The following is a 25,666-nucleotide window of genomic DNA, read 5'->3' as shown; positions in this document are numbered from 1 at the left end:
CTTATGAAAATCCTGATGCGGCCCGGCCTCAACTAGATTCCGCCTCCAGCGGCCCCCGGCTGATTTGAGCTTGAGACCCCTGCTCTACGGTCTCTGCGGCTCTGAGGCTCTCTGGCAGGCTGTTCCAGAGGCAAGGACCATAATGATGAAACGAAGCCTCACCATGTGTTTTGGTGATCACCTTAGGAACAACTAAGAGGCCGGTGCCGGAGGACCTCAGAGTCCGTGAGGGTTCATATCTTAAAAGCAAATCACTTAAATAAGATGGCCCAAGACCGTAAAAACATTTATAAACCATTAGGAGAACTTTAAAATCAATCCTGAAACGCTCAGGGAGCCAATGCAGCGATTTTAAAACTGGTGTAATGTGTTCCCGCCCCTGGTCCTCGTCAGAACTCGTGCCGCTGAGTTCTGAAGAAGTTGTAGATTTGACAGAGACTTTTTAGGTAAACCAGAGAGCAGGGCATTACAATAATCTAAACGACTAAAATGAAAGCATGCATCAGCACCTCTGTGCTGGCAAGAGAGAGGAATGGGCGGACTCTGGCAATGTTTTTGAGATGATAAAAATTTGTCTTCACAACATTTTTAATGTGTGGAGTAAAATTCAGCTCAGAGTCAAAAACTATGCTCAAATTTCTCACACATTGAGAAATTTTAAATTGCTGAGTTTGGGTAAAATCCTCTCTCTCTTGTCTTCAGGACCGATGATTAAAACTTCTGTTTTGTCCTGGTTGAGTTGAAGGAAGTTTTCTGCCATCCATGGCTTTATGTCTAAAATACAATTTAAAAGAGTGTTTAAAGGCTCAAGGTCATCAGGAGACACGGTGATGTAAAGTTGAGTATCATCAGCATAGCTGTGAAAGTCAACGCCGTGTCTCCTGATGACGTCCCCAAGAGGCAACATGTACAAGTTAAAGAGTATTGGACCTAAAATTGACCCTCGGGGAACCCCACAACTTATTTCATGGATTCTTGAGGAGCATGTATCCAAACTTACATAAAAATGTCGATCAGTTAGATAAGAATGAAACCAGTTAAGAACAGTTCCTGAGAGGCCAACCCGACTCTTACGTCTGTCTAATAAAATCTGGTGATCTACCGTATCAAAGATCAAGTAGCACCAGAATGGAAAGCTGTTGAGTGTCAGAATTATTTCTGAGGTCAGTTAAAATCTTTAAAAGGGCCGTCTCAGTTCTGTGATTTATCCTAAAACCAGATTGACATTTTTCTAAAATATTATGTTTGTTTAAAAAAATTTGTAATTGAGTAAAAACATTTTTTTCAATAATTTTACCTAAAAATGGTAAGTTGGATACAGGTCTGTAATTGTCCATAATGTTTGGATCCAAGTTACTCTTCTTCAGAAGGGGCTTCACCACCACCGTCTTACAGGCAGTGGGGAAGACACCCGTCTGAAGAGAGGTGTTAACTATGTTTAAAAGCTCTGACTCAAAGAATCCACAACAGTTTTTTAAAAGAGAAGTGGGGATGGGGTCTAAAGGGCAGGTTGTAGTTTTTGCTTAGGAAAAAATTCGACCAAGCGTCTTCTCATGAACCAGGACAAAACTCTCCAGTGTTTCCTCAGGTAAAGAGAATGCCACTGACCTTCTAACATTAGTGCTATGTACCGGTTGAAGCTTAGATCTAATAGCATTGACTTTACTCCTGAAGTGGTTCGCAAAGTCCTCACATGCAGTTTGAGAGTGGGGCATGATGGGTTTATTAAAATCCTTGTTCAATAAAAAATCAATTGTTTTAAAAAGAAACTGGGGGTTATGTTTATTGTCAGTGATGAGTTTTGAAAACTGTTCTTGCCTGTTTTACTGCATGGTTGTAGGTTTTTAGTTGGTCTCTAAAAAAGTAATAATCGACTGTTAAATTTGTTTTTCTAAACTTTCTCTCTGCTCGTCTGCAGATTCTCTTTAGATTTAAAGTAGCCCCATCTCTCCAAGGTGTATTTGTATTTGGTTTCAGTGTTTTGGTTTTTAATGGAGCTACTATATCGATGGGAGACTTTAGTCTGTCATTAAAATTATCTGTCAGAGAATCGCAGGACACTGGTAAAATCTGAGCAGGAGTTTGGTTTAAAATGTCAATAAAATTTGCTGCCACTTCAGGAGTTATATAGCGTTTCGTCACAGTTCTCACTGAGGCCTCCTGCTGGATAAAACCAGTCACCTTAAAAAACCCACAATAATGGTCTGACACAGCCAAGTCAACAACAGAGGACACGCCAGCAGCCGTAGGTGATGACCAAGTCCAGGGTGTGTCCTCTGTTGTGAGTAGGCTGTGCCACATGCTTGGTAAAGTCCATGCAGTTTAAAAAATTTAAAAACTCAGAGGCAAAAGGATCATCCAGGTTGTCGTCATGAAAATTAAAATCTCCAGTTAAAAGGATCCTATTATGCCTTAAAAGAATGATAGATAAAAACTCAAAAGAATTCTTGTAAAAAACATGAGGGAGGATTTGGCGGTCTGTAAATAGTGACTGCTAAGATGGGTGGGTTGCTAAACAGGAATGAGTGATGCTCAAATGAAAGATAGCTAGTTAGAGAGATAGCTTCCGTTTTTATACCATGTTGAGCAATTGACGCTGTTCCACCCCCTTTCTTTCCTTCCCTGATAGAAAATAAAAAGTTAAAATTAGGTGGAGAAGCCTCAGTGAGAATAGCAGGTGCATCAGTACCAGGCCAGGTTTCAGTTAAAAATAAACAGTTCAAATCACGGTCAACAATCAGATCATTAATTATAAAATACTTATTTGAGAGAGATCTGACGTTTAAAAGAGCCATGGTTAGTTCAGCAGGTGAATCCAATGATGTTTCTGTGTCTGGTTCTATATGTACATACTGAGGACATCTGACAGAAGGAGAATGTGAATTTGAGAGTGGATGTTCTGAATACCTGCTAGTGATGTGAACTAGAATAAAAGATATTGATGTGGAGAGGATGTGAGTGGTTTGACCGAACCGTCAGCTGGAAGGAGCAGTGGAGGAGTGGAGGGTGAGATCTATGTTCAATTTGAGGAGATGAGAGCCTGTATGGTTTGGGTGTAAGCCATCTGATTTGAAAAGGTTTGGTCTATTGTAAAAGGTGGTGAAATTTTCAATGTAATGAATATTTAATTAGTGACAGTAACTTTTTAACCAGATGTGGAGCTGACGGATTCGTGAGAATTTGACATCTCTGTAACGGGGTGCAGGAAGTGGTCCAGATATGATGCACTGTAAGTTAAACTGCTGGATGTGGTGAATGAGATAGATGAAGTCTGTTTTCAAAGTCTCTGACTGCTGGAACTTAATGTCATTGGTACCTGCATGTATTATAATAGTTGAAGTGGAGGGGTGTTTACTGGAGAGCTGGTGGGTATAGTTATGAATGTCCTTGACTGTCGCTCCTGAGATGGAGTGTGTGTGGCACCTCTTAATATTGATGTGCCTGACGATGGAGTCTCCCAGGATAAGGATGGGGCTGCGCTCCGATCCAGGAGCCAGAGCGGGGCTCTCAGCAGGGACAGCTGTCCGTCAGACAGCAATCCGGGGTAACTTTTTGCAGCAGGATCCTCCAGAGTCTCGGGCGGGATGTTTTCCAACGCGCAGAAGGGCTCGCCCGAGTGTCGGGTTACCGCATTGCGGAGCAGCTGACGGCGTTTCCCTTTTGTCGTGGAGACGGAGCAGAAAGCAGCGGCGGGCAGCGGGGCCGGCGGCGCAGCTCCAGGAAAAGATGTGCTCCTGCTTGGTTCCCGCGAAGAGTATCCAGAGGCAGCTCTGAATCGAACAGACGCCGCTGTTCGATTCAGAGCCATGATTGTAGCTGCGGAGGAGGCAAAGGCAGGATGCGCCGTCGGGACGAATCCAGTTGCTGCAGGCGGAGATGACCGTTCTGCTGGAGGTCCACGGTGATGGAGTCCTGGTTCCGAAGGGTCCCGTTGGTTTGTTGGCCGATCGACAGGGCATGAGTCTTCGGCCAGCGGGGCATAGCGGTTGACGATCTCCACATTAGCCGAGCTAGCAAGATCGCTTTTCGGCCCACGGCTCCCCCGACCACGACGCATCACCTCCGCCCATGAAAGCTTGGGTGTTGAGCTGAGAGCGGGGTCCCTCGGGTCCTCTTGGCGATCACATGGAAACTCAACCGATTCTCCAGGGCTGCAGTTGGCTGGGGCTCTAAACTCATCGGTCGGTTCAAATGCGTCTGCAACACCACCACGAAGCTGCACAACATCGCTGTTTGAGCTGGTGGAGTGAGCTTCAGCAGGCTTTCCTTCAGACCAAGGAAGTGTCTGAGACATGGAGCGACTGGCCTGGTCGGCGATGACTGACTGCTGAAGGTATGTAATATAGTTTGACTGGGATGAAGTGACGGAGAGTACTTTTTCGATGAGTTGGGACTTTTCCTGAAGCTCAGCTTTCAGCTTCCGAATGGTAGATTGGAGTTGGCAATGAACAGAGGTGCAGTCTCTGCAAACAGGAGCTCTGGAACCCGCGTCTGATAGAGTGTCAGCCATCTTACATTTTTTATTCTTGCATCTTGCATTCATCTCCAAACAGAGCAGTAATGACACTAGCTGCAGCGCTAGCTGTGTTAGCGCCAATGTCAGCTTAGCTAGAGGAAGCTCTCTGTTCCGCGTGATCAAACTCAGTCTCAACATGCTTCATCTTCAGGTGATCATTTATTGCCATAGTGCCCTCATGGAACACAAGTTCTGTCTTGCAGAAATTACATTTGACACTTTTTCCTCTTTTATTTTCCTTATGTTTCCCACATTTTCGAGGTAGCGTGTTGTTATGAGCCTACTGAGAACTTCCTGTGACATCATTGCTGACCGGATTAGGACCACTGCGCATGTGTGACAAAGAGAATGGCAGAGCGGCTATAGTGGCAAATTGATGAACAAATCGCTGGTACCAGCCTGCTAATCCTAGGAAGGACCGTACCTCCTTCTTGGTGCGTGGTCGAGGGCAGTTGCGGATCGCTTCCACCTTATCCACTTGTGGACGCACCTCACCACCTCCCAGAAGGTACCCCAGGTAGCAGCTTTCTCTCTGGGCCCACTCACATTTGGCGACATTCAAGGTCAGACCAGCATCTTGTATCTTCCCAAGGACGAGAGACAGGTGTTGAAGGTGTTCCTCCCAGGTGTTACTGAAGACCACCACGTCATCCAGATAGGCTGCACGCAGTGGTCACATCCCTGTAGTACCTTGTCCATCAGCCTTTGGAACGTGGCTGGTGCTCCATGCAGACCAAAGGGCATTACTGTAAACTGAAACAGTCCAACAGGTGTTTTGAATGCTGTGTACTGCCTGCATGTGTTGGTGAGAGGTACCTGCCAGTAGCCCTTGCATAGGTCGAGGGTGGTGATATACTTGGCAGCTCCAATCCTCTCCAACAGATCATCCACCCTTGGCATTGGATATGCGTCAAACTCTGAGATGGCGTTCAGCTTCCGGAAGTCGATGCATATCCGCAGCGAGCCGTCTTTCTTGGAGACAATCACGACTGGGCTGCACCATTCAGAGTTGGAGGGCTCGATGACACCTAGCTCCAGCATCTTCTTCACCTCATCATTCGGCTGTCCCACCAACCTCTGTGGTACTCGATAAGGCCATTGCCAGATGGGTTGTCCATTTTTGAGCCGTATGGTGTGCTCAACGAGTGTTGTTCTGCCTGGCTGGGCTGAAAAGAGAGTCGGAACTTTGTAAAACAAGTTGAGTAACTGTGTGGTCTTTTCAGGGGACAGATGTGACAGAGACAGAGAGGTTGGCTGTGTCAGTGGTTCTGGGTCAGTCCATTTCTTTTTCGGCCTTCACGTTCCTGACCATCAAGACCTTCTCTGGTAGAGAATTAGCACCATCTTTCCACTCCTTGAGCAGGTTCACGTGGTATGTTTGTTTGTCTCTTTTCTTCTCAGGATGGTACACCTCATAAGTGACCGGCCCCATCCTGCGACAATGGTGTACTTGCCACTTCGCCAGGAGTTTACTGGAAGAAGAAGGGAGAAGCAACAGAACCTTCTGACCTGGTTGGAGTTCACGATGACGGGCCTGCTCGTCATACCACATCTTTTGGCTCCTCAGGGCTTCTTGCTGGTTCGTTTCTGCCTCTTCCCTGTACCGTGCCAACCGGTCTCTCATCTCCAGAACAAACTGGATCACATCCCTCTCTGCGGAGTCGGTTGGTTTGGCCTCCCAGCTCTTCTTGAGCAGATCAAGTGGACCTTGAACCTCCCAGCCATAAAGAAGCTCGAATGGAGAGAACCCTGTTGAAGCTTGAGGGACCTCCCTGTAAGCAAACAGTAGAAATGGGAGCCAACGGTCCCAGTCTTTGCCTGTGTCACTCACGAATTTTTGTAGCATCCTCTTCAGGGTCTGGTTGAACCTTTCCACTATGCCATTGGTCTGTGGATGGTATGGGGTTTTCTTGATGGCTGTGATCCCCAACTGCTTTTGGAACAACTTCATCAACCTGGGGGTAAAGTTGGTTCCCTGATCAGTTAGAATTTCATCTGGTATTCCTACTCTGGAGAAAAGCTGTATCAAAGCTCTCATAACTGCAGGGGTGGTTATGGTGCGCAGGGGGAAAAGTTCTGGGAAGCGTGTAGCATAGTCACAGACCACTAGGATATATTCATGACCACTGCTGCTCTTAGGTAGGGGTCCAACAATGTCCATTGCAATTCTCCTGAAAGGTGTGGAGATTACAGGGTAGGGGGTGCAATAGCGCTCTGTCTGACTTGTGGGTGATGGCAGTTTTCTGACAAGTAGGGCATGTTGCACAGTGTTCTCATCAGTGATGGCAGACCCTGTACTCAAGTCAGTCTCTAGTCTAGGTGCATAGCAAGCACCTGTGAATTTAGCCTTGTGAACTGAGCATGCAGAGGCTTTGTGACCTGGCTGCTGGCAATAGAAGCACACAAGGGCCTTACCGGCCTTTCGCTGACTAGGGGCTGGGTTGGTACCTTGAAGTGACTGGTTGAAGTCTCTCCGTATGGGACCCGGTGGGCCGGCTTGCATGGAACAACGCTGATCCCAACCAGAGGGCCTGGTGGACGACATCCCTCGTCGGGCATTGAAGTACTGCAGCGCGAGCCGGGCAGCAGTGAGGCTGTCCTCCGGTTCATGCTCCTTCACCCACGTCCTCACGTCTGGTGGAAGTACCCTCAGCAGCTGCTCCAGGATGACGATCTCCCCGATCTGCTCCTTGGTGTGTTGCTCTGGACAGATCCAACGTCGGTAGAGGCCCTTCAGTCAGTGGTACGTCTCAGTTGGATTCTCCCCGGCTGTAACACTCACAGACCGGAACTGCTGGCGATAGGTCTCTGGCGAGATGTCAAACTTCACCAGAAGTGCGTCTTTCAGGCCTTTGTAGCAGTGGGCTTGCTGCTCGTCCATTGCGGTGTAGGCCTCCAGTGCTTTCCCGGACAGCAGTGGAACCAGGCGACACACCCACTCAGTCTCTGGCCATATCCAGGTTTTGGCCATTCGCTCAAAGCGAAGCAGGTAATTTTCAATGTCCTCACCTGCTTGATATGTAGGGATCTTTGGTTCCATGTAGGGCCTCCAATCAGGCGGGTGTTGACTGGTTCTGCCCCGAGAGTGGTCAGACCAGCTGTCGTCCTCCTCGGGCTCTACTGGACGCCGGTGACGAGACGATGCAGCTGGGGTTGGCAGTTCCATTCTTGGGTTCCCGGCTGTGGCGGAGCTTGGTCCAGCGACATCAGGAGTAGCTTTCCGCTGCCGACTGGGATGGTGCTCTGGTTTGACCATAGAAGCTCTCAGACCTTGAAGTGCAGCGATGATGCTGTCTTCCCGCTTCTGCTGTCCATGAAGGAAGTCCCTCATCATGGCTACCAGGTCAGCTTCTGGGCTTGTGGTTGGAGCCGTTGGTTCAGCATAGGCACCAGGCTCCCCTTCCTCCTCCGACGATGAAGAAGATGACAGTGGGCCCACATCAGAAGTTGGCTCCATCTCATCCTTGTATGAACGAAGACCCTTGCGTTTAACCTTTTTGTGGCTGGCCATCTGCGTATCCCACTTCTGACACCAAGTATGTCGTGGGTGTCCTCAGAAAAATGTCCAGAAACCAAAATGCAGTAAAGGTAAAGGTTAAAGGTTGCATAAAGGTTGCAGAGGCGCCAAGGTTAAACTTTTACCTTTTATTAAAGGAAACGAGCACATCTGTTGCTCACAAGGGTCGCTTCAGTAAGAGCTTCACAGCTTCACAGTTTTACAGCTTCACACAGCCCCACCCCAAACATTTCCACATCCTTTTAACTCACTATGCCACTCCCAGTGGGCTTTAAAATTAATTAGTGGTGGCATCTCAAACAGTTGTACAAATGGGCAGCCCTGCTCTACGCAGTGCGGGGGAAAGAGTGCATGAGGAAAGCAGTGCGCGCTGTGAGGAGAGAAAGAAAAGAGAAAAAAAAGGCAGCGCATTAGCGTGCCGACGGTTGTTGTCAATTGGCAGTACAAGGAAAAGTAATGTGGCGCTGTGACGGCGACACGCTGCTGGGATCGTCTGGACCGTGCAAATGTTCTGCTTGAACGTTAATAAGTGATTAAGTGAATCCTCGTCTTGGACTTGTGTCTTAATGCACATAATCTGCGAAAGTGTGTGCTGGGTGGAACAGAACGTAAAACTCTTTCATTTATTTATTAATCTCTCGTTCCCAAACTTTTCTGTCGGAATGAGGAAGTGGATGATTATCCTGGTTCTGCTCCTACTAATCGGAACCCCGACCGTTCTTGGTATAAAACTCAAGAGTGAATCCCTGAAATATACTCGGGAGGAGCTGTTGCTGCTCCGGTATTCATGCTTTCCAACACAAGTGGATTTACAAAATTGGACCGAAGTTCTACCAGGACGGTTCGGCGCGGATGGCAACAGCAGGCCTGTTCGGTGGAGGAAGCGGGGAAGGAGAGGAGGAGTGAGGCAAAGGTTGAAGAGACTCTCCGGGACCCCGAAAAGCCCTCCGCTCCCCTCTATCCTACTCGCCAACGTTCGCTCTCTCCGAAATAAACTGGATGAACTACACGCCAACATCTCGTGCCAGTGGGCTTACAAAGATGCTAGCCTGATCTGCTTCACTGAGACTTGGCTGGACAGCACCGTCGCGGATTCGCACCTCTCTCTGGATGGGTTCGGGACCCCAATTCGCCTGGACCGGGACACTGTGAGTAGCCGGAAAAAACGCGGGGGCGGTCTGTGTGTGTACGTCAATCAGATGTGGAGCAGATCAGCTACAGTCATCCACTCCTGCTGTACACCTGATGTTGAGCTGCTCGCGCTGTCATTCAGACCTAAGTATCTCCCCCGTGAGTTCGGTCAGCTGGCGCTCGTGCTTGTTTACATTCCACCATCAGGCAACGTCACATGCGCGTCAGAGTCCATCTCGTCATGTGTACAACTGCTGGAAAATGCTTCTCCGGACTCACCGGTTCTAATTCTAGGGGACTTTAATGGCTGCAGATTAAACAAAACTCTTCCCACCTACCATCAATATGTCAACTGCGCCACCAGAGGCGACAAAACAATCGACCTCTGCTATGGCAATGTGAAAAATGCATACAGGGCTTATAAAAAACCTCCACTCAGTACTGCCGACCACAATGTTGTTCACCTCATTCCCTCATATCGTACAAAACTACAGAGGGAGGGTGCGGCAAAGAGACAAGTTAGACTGTGGGACAATGTAGCGCTGGAGAAACTCCAGGGCTGCTTCGACTGCACCCAGTGGGAGGTGCTCACTGAAGGACACACCTTAGAGGAAGCCACTGACACAGTTACGTCCTATATCACTTTCTGTGAGGATATGATCATTCCCACAAAAACTGTGAAAGTGTTCCCAAACAATAAGCCCTGGATAACCAAAGGTCTGAAATCAACTCTCAATGAAAAGAAAATGGCATTTAAATCAGGAAACAGACTCCAGTGCAAACTTATCCAAAACAAACTAAATAAAGAAATTAAATCAGCAAAAAAGGCTTACGCAGAAAGAGTGGAGACCTTGTTTTGCAAAGCCAAAGCCAGGGATGCCTGGCGGGGTGTTAAAACCCTGGCTGGTCTCCCCACCAACTCTAGCTTAGCCCTGCCCAGTGCTCAAGCCAGTGTCGAGATGGCTGAGGATCTTAACAACTTTTACTGCAGGTTTGATCAGTGTGATCATACTCATGAGAGGGAGGAGCTTGTTGCTAAGCTCTCCTCCATGATTCAGGCCACTGAAAACCTGCAGCTCCAGCCTGGAGATGTGGAGCGTATCCTGAGGCTTACAAAACCTCACAGAGCACCTGGGCCAGACCGGATCTGTGGACGCCTCTTGAAAGCCTGCAGCAGCCAGTTAGCTGTTGTCTTCTGCTCACTGTTCAACCAATCCCTGGCTGAGCATTCCATCCCCTCAATTTGGAGGTCATCCATCATCTGTCCTGTTGCAAAGAAGAATAACCCCAAATCTAACAATGATTATCGGCCGGTAGCTTTAACATCTCTGGTCATGAAGAGCTTTGAGAAGCTTGTTCTAGCCCAGCTGCAGGCCGACACCAGCGAGCATGCCGATCCGTTTCAATTTGCATACCGGCAGCAGAGAGGGGTTGATGACGCGGTGCTCACTCTACTGCATGGAGCCTTCAGTCATCTGGAACAGCCCAAGTCTTGTGTCAGACTGGTTTTTGTGGACTTCTCAAGTGCTTTTAACACTCTGCAACCACACCTGATGGGATACAAACTGCTCCAGATGGACGTCAACCCTCATTTGATCCTCTGGGTTCTGTCTTTCCTGACAGCAAGACCTCAGAGGGTCAGAGTAAATGGCCACCTCAGCTCCGTCAAGTCAATCTCTACAGGTGCTCCACAAGGCTCTGTGATCTCTCCACTTCTCTTTACTCTCTTCACAAATGACTGCAGAAGCTCAACCCCAGGAATCACATACATAAAATACTCGGACGACACTGTCATCATGGACACCACCAACACAGATGTGTTGCAGCAGGAACTGGACACTTTCTCTTCTTGGTGTAGAAATAACTGTCTGGACTTGAATGTGTCGAAAACCAAAGAGATGATCCTCTGTTTCCACCATGGACAATCCATTATGCAAAGTCTGTCTGTTAATGATGAAACAATTGAACAAGTCAGCTCATATAAATATCTTGGTACCATAATTGACAACAAACTCACATTTCAGGTTAACAGTGAACACCTTTTTGCAAAATGTCAACAACGCCTCTTTTTTCTACGTAAACTTCGTAAACTCCAAATCCATCCGTCCATCCTGATAACCTTTTACAAATGTTTCATTGAATCCATACTTTCATTCAATATTGTCGCTTGGTTTGGTTCACTCAGTCTTGGTAATCGTAATGCAATTAACAGAATAATTAAAATCAGCAGTAAAATTGTAGGCCAAGAACTGGAGTCACTCATGACAATTTTCAATAAAAAAGCTAAACGTAAAGGTTCACACATCGCCACAGACGCCACACACATTCTTCACACCCATTACAGCTTGTTGCCCTCAGGTCGCAGATTCAGATCTCTGCCTTTCAAAACAAAGAGAGCTATGTCCAGTTTTGTACCAACTTCAATTCGTCTGCTAAACAGCTAAAGTTGGAAACTTTAGGGAGTCTGCATCTTAAAAGGGTATGTGTGTTGTATGTATGTTACTGTTTTTATTGGAGTATTTGATTTTAATGATTTGTATGATTTTTTTATGGATTTTACTGATGATTGTTTGACTCTGTCTTGTCTTGTGATCCCACCAGCAAAGGAAGTTCCTACCGGAAAAATAAAGTAACTTTGATTTGATTTGATTTGAAAAAGTTCCTGTAAGAACTGAGACTGATTCTTTGGCTTCACATGCTCTGGAGGCTCTATGGAGGAGAACCTCGGAGGAAGAGCAGCTCTTTTGCCTTGGAGAAGATCTCTCCTGCGTCTCGCAACCACGGTTGGGAAACAAAGCAGGGAAAGTTCAAGGGCGAAGAAAAGAGAAAAGAACTTTGGGTTTGGATCTTCGGGAAAGAGTCAGGAAAAGCACTGGTTGGACACTTCCTGTTATCGTAAAACCTTTCCACCAATCAAGGGGTTACATCGTGTGACGACAGAAGCTCCGCCCTCACGTATCCATTCTATTTTCTATGGACCTATGACCAATGCGGGTCTAGAAATGGTACCAGTCAGTCCTGTTTAACGGGTCCATTTTGTAATGGAAACGTTAAAAAGTTCAGTCTGGCCCGGTCCAGTCTGGTCTGGACGACTCAGTGGAAACGAAGCATAAGTGTTGAAAGTTGCAGACCCCTCCATTAGAGGTACAATCAGTCTGCTGCTTCACCGTAAAGCAGCCCAGAACAAAATCCACAAAGGAATAACCAAGGAGGCCTTCAAGTCTGTGAGATGTGGAAACTTAGAGGAAACAGATGGTTAAATGTTCATCTGCTATCACACAGATGCACAAATCCCCCCAGAGAATAGAAAATCTGGAAAATTGTTGTAAGAGAATATTTTTGATTAAATTCTAATTCCATTTTATTCTTATATGTAACCTTTCAATGAAGCTCTGTAACCTTTGTGCACCTTTGTGCACCTTTGTGTGCTCATTAACACATGTCTCTGAATGTATTCTCAGATACTTAAAACAGCCTGCAGTTAGTTAGAATTCCAACGTAGAGAGGGTTTGATGTTAAGACATAGATAACACGTTGACCCCGAGACAAATACAGGACGCAGAGGCTTCTGTTGATCCCGAGACCCTCTATGAAAGAGCTTCCCTACACGCTCACGTGCACCGCGTGTATTATTCTGATTTTGTTATTAAACACTTGTGTTAATCCTAAGATGTGTCTGTTCCTCCATCGGATTCAACATTTTTCCACCGTATCACCTTGTCTTCAAAATAATTTGTTACATTTTACAAAATACTGTTATTAATTTGACAGGAAACTATCATTGACGGAAAAACAGCTTTCACATATTTCACATTTCTTTCATATATATATATATATATATATATATTTATATATATATTTTTTTGAGTATTTTGTGAACAAAAATATACTTAAAAAAAAATTTTTCTATCGAAAATGCATTAATGTGAAGGGAAACATCGTTCCTAACGCCTGGTTCACACTGGATGTGGAAGCTCCGCGGTCCTCCGCGGAAGGCTCGCGGCATACTGGGGATCGTTTTGGTGTCTGGACTATAATATCCCGCGAGCAATTCGCGTCAATTCTGGCAAGAAGATACATGAGCAATCCAGTTTATTTTCAAAATATAACCAATTTTTCACAATAAAACACAGTGATTGACAAATGTGACCATGTTTTTGTATCTAAAGAAGACAATAGAGATGAAAATAAACATCCAATCACAACACACACACATGTGCGCACACACCAAACCATAGATAGTCTAATAAAACTGGACTTCTCGAGCCATGAGGTCCCCCATTGGAAATGCATTACCTCCACTCCTCCTGAAAGTAGGCCTCCACCTTCACCGTCACTTCCTGAAACGGCTATCGCCATATTGCAAACGACTGCAACCCATCGCCAGAGATTGGTCTGAGTCGCTGTGAGTCAGAGCTGAGTCATGAATCTATAGGAAGTACTCTCGCCAATCAGGAGTGAGTTTGTCGTGAGTTCCCTCCTCTTTCCACGCCTCGACCACGAGACCGTGGAATGTAAACAGCTTCCACTTAAATAACGCCGGAGAAATGTACAAGTCATTGTTCAAGCCTTTGAGGGAGAACCATTCCTACATTTCATTCTGTCAGGGGTCCTTTTGAATTTATTTACATTTATACCTTTTTGTTGAGCTAAAAGGAGCATTTGGGTGACGCCACAGCAGTGCGCTGCACCCCCCCCTCACGCACGCAGCAGCAGCAGCTTGTCACTTTACAGTCTGAACAGAAACGCGTTCAGCAGTATTTAAAATAAATACTAGAGCTGTCAGGCGATTACAATTTTTATTGCGATTAATCGCATTGTCCATAGTTAACTCGCGATTAATCGCAAATTAATATGTTGCCTTTTTTTAATGAAAAAAATGTGTGCTTCATGGAATTTAGCAGTTCCACATTAATTATGAAAACAAGAATGGCAAAGTTAATAGTGTTCATCAGAAATACTTTATTTTGCAACATTGCATTGAGATAAACTTTCTTAACAATAAAAGGCTGTAACATAAAATTCCTAACAAAAGCCCAAGTGCAAGTGAAGGGCATTTTAAATTCAAAACTTCAATCAACGTTCAGTAAAATAAAATAAAAAACATCAAAAATAAAAGTTGTTCATTTTTTGTCAGAACCAAATCTTTTCCTCCTCTGCTGAACTCGAGTAATAAATGAAATAGAGATTTATCATTTTCAATTAACTTTTGTTTTTTAAAACATTAAAGACTGAGAAAAGCGGGATACTCTGTGGATAGTTTGACAGTCAGTTACTGCCACCGCGTTCTCTGGCTGCAGCTCGATGCAGGGACGTGTCCAGCGGAGCTCACGCCATGAATATGCTGGCAGACAGACCGCTATGCTGGGGCTGGATCACGCTTAAACCTCCAGAACTTTGAGATATTTTGCATATTTTCGCGCGGCGAAAGAGGGACGGGCCACACACTCAAAGCTGAGATTTATCTTTTTATCTACAAATAACTGGCGTTGTTTAAACTACATTTAAAACGTCCCCCGGTGCGCTTGCTGTCTGGAACTTCGGGGGTCCGCAGCTCTCGGGACGCGGCGCCGGACGCGAGCCGGTACCACCAGACTGGAGCCGAACCGGAGCCGGGTTAGGGTGCAGGAGCTCTCTGCGTCCTGGCCCCGGGCCGGTTCTAGCTAGTAGCTCGGTGGTTGGAGACCCGCCCGTGATCTAGTGAGAGCAGCTGGTGAGTTAGAGGGCGATGAGGGACGCCTGCGCGCGGTGTGGAAAGGCACGTATGAGAAAATCCGTGATTAATGCGTCAAAAAAATTGTCGGCGTCACGCACATGTCAAATTAACGCGTTTTTAACGCGACAAATCTGACAGCCCTAATAAATACCCATTCTAACAAGTGAACATCTGGATCTTTTTCCTGTTTCAAGTTTGTCTTGCTCTCCTTACAGGAGACGGCTGCTCTAATTCAGGCTGCAAGCTGGAAAAGTGTGGAAAAGTCCTTTGGTTGGGAGGAGCTGTACCATTCCGTATGATACGCAACTTATAATTTATAAGCTACAATCATAACAGTCATCTTCTTCTTTTCCTTTCGGCTTTTCCCTTCAGGGGTCGCCACAGCGAATCAGTTTCCTCCATCTAAGCCTGTCTTCAGCATCCTCCACTCTAACACCAGCCACCTCCATGTCTTCATTCACTGCATCCATAAACCTCCTCTTTGGTCTTCCTCTAGACCTCTTTCCTGGCAGCTCTAGACTCAGCATCCTTCTACCAATATATTCACTGTCTCTCCTCTGAACATGTCCAAACCATCTCAGTCTGGCCTCTCTGACTTTATCTCCAAAACCTCTAACATGTGCTGTCCCTCTGATGTATTCATTCCTGATCCTATCCATCCTGGTCACTCCCAAAGAGAACCTCAGCATCTTCATCTCTGCTACCTCCAGCTCTGCTTCCTGTCTTTTCTTCAGTCCCACTGTTTCTAGTCCAAACAACATGGCTGGTCTCACCACAGTCTTGTACACCTTTCCTTTCATTTGTGCTGAAACTCTTCTGTCACACATCACACCTGACACTTTTCTCCACCCATTCCAACCTGCTTGCACTCTCCTCTTCACTTCTTTTCCACACTCTCCATTACTCTGTACTGTTGACCCTAAATACTTAAACTCCTCCACCTTCTTTATCTCTTCTCCCTGTAACCTCACTCTTCCACTCTGGTTCCTCTCATTCACACACATGTACTCTGTCTTACTGCGGCTAACCTTCATTCCTCTCCTTTCCAGGGCAAACCTCCACCTCTCTAATTCCACCTCCACCTGTTCCCTGCTCTCACTACAAATCCCAATATAATCTGCAAATGTCGTAGTCCAAAGGTACTTCCTATATGGAACACGAAAGGAAGTTCTACCATATACAGTCAATGCACCAAACAGACAGACACGCACACTCACGTGCACACACATCAGCTAGTGGGCTCCGGACATTGACTGTATATAAGAACTGGACTTAGCAAATCCCCCTCCTTCCGTGTTCCATATAGGAAGTACCACTGGGTTGCAAAAAGGCCAAAGTCCCATTGACTTACATTGAGAAACAGACAGTTATTTCTCAGTCATTTTATATGTCAGAATAATCATTCTTCCTCTGCTGCTTTCTGATTAACTTCTTTTTTCTAATCCTAATTTTTTTAAAGATTTTTTTCCATTATGAGTTATAAATTGACCAATCAGATGGCTCAATAATCGTTTGTGGGTCTGACGTCGAACGTCTGAGGGGTTTGAGTGACAGATGACGGGTAGCCAATAGGAGCTGACTTCATCAATGCGGTCCTTGAAGACCTTTTAACACCTACTTTACAATTCAACAATGTACCAATCATTGTCCTACTGTTGTTTTCCTGAATGGAATGTACCGATGCAGCAGTTTAAAACTACAAGAGGAGAATGCTGTCGACATTTTTAGATGAGGATTTACTCTGTAGAAATAGATTTCACTCTGAGGTTATGTGCTTTGGACTTTTTTGTTTGTTTAACGTTCGTTTTTCTTATTTTTCACTGTTTTGACTGTAGCTTATAAATTCTAAGTTGCGTATATGCGCATAAAATCACCAACCAAAGTTTCATCTTCTTCACTTTTCCAGCTTCAGCCTGAATTAGACGCAGCCGTCGGAGGAGCGCGAGACAAACTTGAAAGAACCTGGTCGTATTTTCAAACAGAAAAATGCTCAAGCTGTTCACTTGTTAGAATGGTTATTTATTTTAAATACTGCTGAACGCCCTTCTCACGTTCATCTGATCAGACTGTAACCTGGCAGCGCATGTGAAGAGACAAGCTGCAGCTGCGGCGCACGCACGAGGGGGGGCGTTCTGCAGCGGCGTCACCCAAATGCTCCTTTTAGCTGGACTAAAAGGAATAAATGTAAGTAACTCCCAAAGGACTGCTGACAGAATCAAATGTTGGAATGGTTCTCCCTCAAAGGCCTGAACGATGACTTGTACAATTCTCCAGTGTTATTGAAGAAGAAGCTGTTTACATCCGCTGTCTCGTGGTAGAGGCGTGGAAAGAGGCGGGAACTCACAATAAACTCACTCCAGATTGGTGACAGTACTTCCTATAGATTCCATGACTCAGCTATGACTCACAGAGACTCAGACCAATCGCTTAAGATGGGTTGCAGATGTTTGCAATATGGCGATAGCCGTTTCAGGAAGTGACTGTGAAAGCGGTGGCCTACTTTCACAAGGAGTGGCGGTAATGCATTTCCAATGGGTGACCTCATGGCTCGAGTAGTCCAGTATTTTTAACAGTCAATGGCTCTCAATTTCAATTTATTATTTGTAAAGCACATAAAAGCTGACGCCGCCAAAGTGCTGAACAGAGAAATAAAATCAATAAACAACAACAAACAGAAACAATAAGAGCAATAAAACAATTAAAACAATGACAAAATGAGGTACAATAAAACAAACGATAAAATAATAAAAACAATAAAAACTAGCTGACCCACTAAGTCTGCACACTGGAGTTGAAAGCCTGGTTAAAAAGATGCGTTTTTAAAAGTGATTTAAAATCACTGTCAGAACTGGCCGACCTGACAGAACGGGGGAGTGCATTCCAGAGCTTGGGACCAGCAACTGAAAAGGCTCTGTCTCCCCTGGTCACAAGCCGAGTCCTGGGAACCCTTAACAACATTTGATCTTCAGATCTGAGGACTCGGCGCGGACGGTAAAAATGTAAAAGTTCAGAAAGATAATGAGGGGCCAGACCATGCAGACATTTAAAAACCAAAAGTAAAATCTTAAAAACAATCCTAAAAGACACAGGCAGCCAGTGAAGAGAGCGTAAAATTGGGGTGATGTGCTCACACCGTCTAGTCCCCGTTAGCAGGCGGGCAGCTGAATTTTGGACCAGCTGGAGATGGCGGAGCAGAGACTGGTCAATGCCAGTGTACAAGGGGTTGCAGTAGTCCAGTCTGGAAAAGATTAACGCATGGATCACTTGTTCCAGTGCATGAGGAGGAAGATAAGGCTTAACTTTACTGATTAGCCTCAAGTGATAAAAGCTGGACTGGACTACTGCACTGACCTGCTTGTCAAATTTAAAATGCCTGTCAAGATTTACCCCAAGATTTCTGATAAAAGGAGCGTCTGAAGGGTTCAGGGGGCCAACAGCACTGCAGCAACCTGTCAGCTGGTTGGTTTTACCAAAGACAAAAACTGTAGTAACAGCTGCTGCCCACCACCTAATTTCCCCCCCCCTGGGATTAATAAAGTATAATTGATTGATTGATTGATTGATTCTGTCTTGCTTTCATTAAGGCAGTGGAAGTTCAGCTCCATCCATGATTTTATGTCTGCTAGGCATCTTTGTAGATTGTCCAGACATCCAGCTCCACCAGATTTTAAGGGAAGGTAGATTTGGACGTCATCTGAATAGCAGTGGAACAAGACATTATGAGACATTATGAGGCATTATGTTTTCCGAGACATTATGTGCTCTGGAGCAGACCTGGGGCTGGGTTTTGGGTGTAAAAAACAACAAGAGAGAGACAGAGCAGTTCTTCTTAGCAGAAAGATGGGGTAATATTTATAGGTTATTGATTTATCCGTGATGGCAAAAACAAACAAACAAAAAAGAAAAAGCTCTAGCAAAAGCGCCTGTCGACCGTTGGGGGAAAATGTGAGTCTGGTGTGAATCACACTCTGCTTCGCGGCGCTTCCGCCTCCAATGTGAATCAGGCCTAATAGTCTAACGTGATTCATCACACAGTGGGACTGAGGCTTGATGATGGGCTGCATGGAAACAGCTTTCAGAGTTGAGTTGAGCTGTGGATGAACGCTATTGTAAAGAGGAAACCGTACTTCTCCTGTGCAGCTGCAGCACCCCCAGCAGGCACATGGACTTCAGCATCTCCGTTACGAACATCTCCAGGCAGCACTGCAGCTGGATGAAGAGGCGACAGATTTCTGGGTGGATCTCACCATCCTCTGGCCTGCGATGAGGAGAGAGGGCACAGAGAAGAGGAGGGCTCTTCAGCACAATGACCTGGTGTTTCTCCCTGCTGAGCATTTTGGAGCTTTAGCAGTAGCGGTTTTAGGCACTGGCAGTACGGGCAGCTGCTCGGGGGGCTAAATCAAAGGGGGCGGCAGCTCAGGGCTTGGGGGAAAACAATCTGCGCCACTATGGGTTTCTGTTACCCGTTATATCACTATGTTCTGAACGGCCAGAAACCGGTGAATTGGCGCCCCCTGCAGGTGCACGCACTACCGTCACCTGAGAATACGCGGACAGGTGTTAAGAGAGAGGGAAGGGCTGGAGGGGCAGTTCAGCTGCGGGTCTCCAAATTAAGAAGAGGGATGGGGAAGGAGGGCGGGGTCTACTTTGTAGAAACTTTCTTTTTTTAAGGCAGTCATAACATGACATTCTATAACCCAGGGCTCAATACAGGATGAGCTCTAAATTAACAACCGCCAAATGTGGGGAAAACTTTTATTTTGGCGGCAGAAAAGCTCTGACTTTGACAGGTGAGTCTCTGTTCTTCATCTCTGAGGCTCAAACACAACAGGATGGAGTCTGCTTCTCCTCCACAGCTGCCCACCACAAACATCCATCCCAGAGTTGATTCAAAACATTTAATCCTGACTTTATTGCCCTGATTTAATGGATTTAATTGTCACATTTACCACGCAAGAGGTGCGTTCAGGGGCTGCGTGGAATTTCCTTATGCGCTTGCATTAAGAGCTCGCTATTGCTGCATTCAGGTGTGCTGGGAATTTCTAGCATTTGCTCACACTGACCTCAGCAACACAAACACACTCTTTGGTGCTCCATTTCATTGTGACTCACAACTACAGCACACTGATCTGTAAGATTACACACAATTATGCAAAAATGTTGCACATATATCTATATAAGCATGTTTTTATATGCATTACATACAAAAAACCTTAAATAATCATGTTATATAGCTTTAATCTTTACTGTTCTGTGATTGAAAAACACATTGTGTTTTGAACAAAATCAATTTCTTTAAAAAAAAATGGTTAAGATATTTTAAAAAAAATGACCATATGACTAACCGAGGTGAAGTTAGTTGGATATTGGATATTCGACAGACATTCGCTCTGGGCGTAGTTAGGGACCGTCAACAAATTAAAGTTTTACCATCAGCAAATAAAGGTTTTTCTTCAATAGCTTCTATGTTTTTAGACTTAAATGGTCCTAATCACTCTAGAATAATAAAGTTAACTCAGATCTATCGGGGTCAGCAAATAAGATTCATTTTGGATGCTTTTCCTATTTTTAGTCATTTTTTTTACTGTAAATTTAAACATTTTTTTTCAATAGCTTTCAGGTTTTCATAACTAATTGGTCCAAATCACTCTAGAATATTGAAGTTAACTCAGATCTATCGGGGTCAGCAATTAAGATTCACTTTGGGTGCTTTTTCTATTTTTTGTCAAGTTTTTACTGTAAATTTACGCGTTTTTCTTCAATAGCTTTCAGGTTTTTATAACTAATTGGTCCAAATCACTCTAAAATATTGAAGTTAACTCAGATCTATCGGGGTCAGCAATTAAGATTCACTTTGGATGCTTTTTCTATTTTTGTCAATTTTTTTTACTGTAAATGTACGTGTTTTTTTTCAATAGCTTTCAGGTTTTCATAACTAATTGGTCCAAATCACTCCAGAATGTTAAAGTTAACCAAGACCTATCGGGGTCAGTAACTTAGATTGACCTTTGATGCGAAAAACGCGTACATTTACAGTAAAAAATTAATAAAAAATAGTAAAAGCATCAAAGGTGAATCTAAATTGCTTAGTTAACTTATATATTTTAGAGTAATTTGGACCAGTTAGGAATAAAAACCTGAAAGCTATTGAAGAGAAACGCGTACATTTACAGTAAAAAAATGACCAAAAAATAGAAAAAGCATCCAAAGTGAATCTAAATTGCTGACCCCGATAGATCTTAGTTAACTTCAATATTTTAGAGTGATTTGGACCAATTAGTAATAAAAACCTGAAAACTATTGAAGAAAAACGTGTAAATTTACAGTAAAAAATTGATTAAAAATAGAAAAAGCATCAAAGGTGAATCTAAATTGCTTACCCCGATAGATCTTAGCTAACTTTAACATTCTAGAGTGATTTGGACCAATTAGTTATAAAATCATGGAAGCTATTGAAGAAAAACTCGTAAATTTACAGTAAAAATTGACTTAAAATAGAAAAAGTACCCAAAGTAAATCTAAATTGCTGACCCCGATAGATCTTATCTAACTTTAATATTTTAGAGTGATTTGGACCAATTAGTTATGAAAACCTGAAAGCTATTGAAAAAAAAACGCGTAAATTTACAGTAACAAATTGATTAAAAATAGAAAAGCACCTAAAGTGAATCTAAATTGCTGACCCCGATAGATCTGAGTTAACTTCAATATTCTAGAGTGATTTGGACCAATTAGTTATGAAATCATGGAAGCTATTAAAGAAAAACGCGTAAATTTACAGTAAAAAATTGACAAAAACAGGAAAAGCACCCAAAGTGAATCTAAATTGCTGACCCCGATAGATCTGAGTTAACTTCAATATTCTAGAGTGATTTGGACCAATTAGTTATGAAAACCTGAAAGTTATTGAAAAAAACGTGTAAATTTACAGTAAAAAAAAATGACTAAAAATAGGAAAAGCACCCAAAGTGAATCTTAATTGCTGACCCCGATAGGTCAGAGCTAATTTTATTATTCTAGAGTGATTAGGACCATTTAAGTATAAAAACATAGAAGCTGTTGAAGAAAAACCTTTATTTGCTGATGGTAAAACTTTAATTTGTTGACGGTCCCTAACTACGCCCAGAGCGAATGTCTGTCGAATATCCAATATCCAACTAACTTCACCTCGGTATATGACTAGAAATAAACTTTAGGGCTTTGATAAAAGTTGATGTAACTCATAACTAAAAATGTACCAATCACAGGATTGAAGACAGCAACCATGAGCAGATTTTACTTCTCTGAAGTAGAGATCAGTGTAGGGCATGTTAATTTACATTTTCAAAACATGGATGTTCTTTTTTCAAATCCTATTTTTTAAATATATTTATACACTATAATTGTAGTTAGTATTAATGTACGTACTGATAACTGTTTTTATGCTGCTCAGAATTGTGTTAAATGTCTTTTGTGCCCTGTTTTCAATTGTAATTGTAGTAAAAATGGCCATTGAGACAGACAAACAAAATTCAGTTGTGACTATGGTGGCGGGTGTGGGTGAGGGCACCTGGGGAGGCTCTCGCCCGGGCAGTAATTAAGTGTAGAACTGAGCTTTAGAGTTCTATATATTTAAATCTAAGCACTTGTCATTTTCGGTCTCTATGGTATCATACATTCCTATAAGTAATTACAGTGAATGTCATCAGAGCAGGTTCAGATGAATGTCTGAGTCTGCTCTCATACCCAGAGACAGAGATAACGGTCAGGTCCTGGTGCGCGGCCCGGGCTATGGAGCATCCTTTGGTCCGCGTGTGGTGCATCTGCGCGCGCAGAAGCGGGCAGTCCGTGGAGATTTCCCCGACGGAGATGACCTGCTCCCGGTACAGCGCCACCAGCGTGTTGAACTCTTGCACGGTCTGCGCGGAAAACAGAGCGGGGTCCTGACGGACGATCTGCAAATAAACCGTGATCCCCCCGGCCGCCCGCCCATGCACCCACCATCCTGCTGTCCTCCAGAGCCGCCTCCATGCTCTCACGCCGCTCCAGGTCCGTCTGCGCCCCCTTGCTGATGGGGAAGATGCTCCCCGCGGACCGCGGGCGCTTCTTCCGCCTGGAAGCTGCAGCACTCATGCATACACCCCCGCCGCCGGAGCCCCCAGCCGCGGATAGACAGCGTGAGCAGGGAGGTTGTTACTGCGGCGGGAACGAGGAGGAGACGCGGGACGGCGCGCGGACGACCGCTCAGACGCTGAAGCTCCGCTTCACCTCAGAGAGCGCGCGGTTATCCTCCGGAACCAAATTTGGGGCCGAGAGGACCCCCAGAGGCTCCCTCCGCATCCCCACCAGAGGAGTCACCTTTCAGTCCCTCCTGGAGGTCTAGAGGGAGGCTCCTGTCTTCCGCCTCTCCCCCACCAGTCAGAGAGCCGACAACAAAACCAGTCGTCATCATAGACTTTATATACAGTCTATGGTCGTCATCCATCCACAGTTAACCGTTTCTGAGCATCCGTGACCCCCACAAACCCGCTCCGTGGGCAGGCTGACGAGAGACAAACCCACCGAGAACACCAAAACAGGAAGAGACAGTCGATCTAGATGACTTGAAAACTTGAATTGTGGCTCTTATTGATGTTTCCAAGGTTTTTGACCAACAAACTCGGAAACTCTCCAGGAATCCAGGAACAGAAGATCTGAACCAGACCTGAAGTGCACAGATATTTAGTCTGAGCCATGTGACAGAAACCAGGAGAGTCTGGACCCCATCCTCAAATGAAGCTCCGTGTCAGACAGACTCAGTCCTGATGACTTTGTGATTTTCAGCCCTTGAACTTCAGCAGATTATGCTACTGCTATTGATTTATCTAATTATAGTAAAAGCAGTTTTAAGCACAATTGAAAATAATAGAGATGTGATTTATGGCTCTCTTTTTGGGAGCTAAATCTTTTGGATCAGTTCATGTCAAAGATTATATTTTTTCGTTTTTATGAACCCAGCCTGGAGTTTATTCATTTAATCCTGAAAATAATCAGTGATTATAATCTGGAGTAGAATAATTCAAGTTCAGATTTCCTACCAATAATTTAGTCAGAATTATATTTTTGAAATATCAGTTTTAGCTTCTTGTGATATGTGGACAAGATGTTAGTCTGATATGGATTAAATGTAAATATTCCACTGCCAGCATATCCAGCGTGTAGGCTATATGAATTCAGAGTTTGTACGTGTAGGCCTACTTTGAATTAAATTATTAATGCAACAGCTGACCCATGGGGCTGCAACCTCTAAAATTATCATATGTTCCAGTTTCTTGCAGAAAAAAAAACAGGCCAGAGCCGGACAGGACTCTGTAATTCACTTCCTGCTGATTTGAAGTCTATGACCAGCTTCAGCCTTTTTAAAAAAACAAAGTCCTGGCTGTACCAGCAGCAGCATTGCACTCATGTTTGAGTGAGGTTTGTTCAGGTGTATTTTTTTTATCTTTTCAATAAGTCTCTGTTTTTAAACAATTTTGTGTCATTTTGTAATCAGCTGTTTTATTTTACATCTTATCACCATTATTTTATTGTATAAAAAGCCCATCTGGGGGCAAATGCTGCAAATTAGCTCCTGCTACAAGCATGATGATATGGGCACTGGGCAGCTGCTTTGCTGTATGTCTATGTTTTTGTATCCGTCCCTACTAAATAAATACATTCAATTGAAATTCAAACTATGATAGTGCTATATTTTCTATTGGGCTATATAACAATTTTGATTTATTTAAATCTGACAAGTTCCTTTCAAAATAAAATTTTGTTTTAAAAAAAGATTGTCCTGAATCAGTAAATTTACCTTAACATTACAAAGCAATTCTGTAATTTAAGAACATAGCTTTTAAACAGATATTGTTAAGAAGATAAGAACATCTGCCTTAATGAACTGTTCTGACAATACTGTAGATTCAATCAATATTTCTCATTTTTTTATTTTCAAACAATAACAACAAAATGAACAAACAAATAAACTAAAAAACAAACAAACAAACAAACAAAAAACAATGCAAGTTATCCCACAATCACAGATGCAATAATAATGTTCAAAGTTCGAAAAAGGTTTACTCAGTTGTCTGACATGTACATTTTGGAGGATTGATAAAACACATAAGGCCTCTTAATTTAGTGTCATTTCAGGAGTGGTTAAAAATGAGATTATTTTACTATTGTAAGATCATCTCATTAAAAACAATTAACTTAAATTTAGCAGCAAAATGAAGCCAATAGCCTAAACCCATTATTGATACACAAAAGGACACAAATCAGCCCACTTTAAAGCTCCATGTGAAAACACTCTCACAGCATGCTGCAATCAAACTAATTATAAAATATATTTGTGATATCCCTTGGAATAAATCATTGGAGATGAGCTTTGCTTGGTTGCTAGTCATTGTCCACATTCTTTTAACCTTGTCTTTGATTTTGTTGTGGATTTATGCATTTTGATTTTGCTTTGATTTTTTGCTTTAAAAGAGTTTGATGTTGATTTTTGTAATTTTTTGCAATAAAAAAAATCACAAAGTTTTGTACAGTTTCAGGTTCATTGTGGAATTGAGCATTAAAGCATCTATATTTTATGTTTTTCTATTTACTGGCTAAATGGCATCTTACCCTGGATAATATCACAACCTTAAAATTGGTGGGTTTGACATATAATTCATTTCATTTATTTCTTTCTCTCATGTGCATCATAATCTACACTAAACAAAAGGTCATACACACAGCAGAAAAGAAACAGAAACAGTGTAACTGTAACGCAGAGGCTGGGACG

General features: G+C 43.9%; 1 protein-coding gene across 1 annotated transcript in view; it reads right to left on the bottom strand.

The window, feature by feature from the left end:
- Window positions 1-23,651, bottom strand: part of rgs7bpb (regulator of G protein signaling 7 binding protein b) — a 59,867-nt gene extending 36,216 nt beyond the window's left edge. Inside the window, exons 1-3 of the mRNA XM_024262675.2 lie at window positions 22,861-23,651; window positions 22,606-22,778; window positions 19,008-19,138 (exon numbers count right to left, since the gene is read on the bottom strand). Coding sequence (XP_024118443.1) covers window positions 19,008-19,138; window positions 22,606-22,778; window positions 22,861-22,992 — 436 coding nt within the window. The 5' untranslated portion in view covers window positions 22,993-23,651. The remainder of the gene's footprint in view (window positions 1-19,007; window positions 19,139-22,605; window positions 22,779-22,860) is intronic.
- Between the last annotated feature and the right edge of the window lie 2,015 nt (window positions 23,652-25,666).

This window comes from Oryzias melastigma, linkage group LG12 (assembly GCF_002922805.2).
Source record: "Oryzias melastigma strain HK-1 linkage group LG12, ASM292280v2, whole genome shotgun sequence".
Taxonomy (NCBI): domain Eukaryota; kingdom Metazoa; phylum Chordata; class Actinopteri; order Beloniformes; family Adrianichthyidae; genus Oryzias; species Oryzias melastigma.
This window is presented reverse-complemented; position numbering and strand designations above follow the sequence as displayed.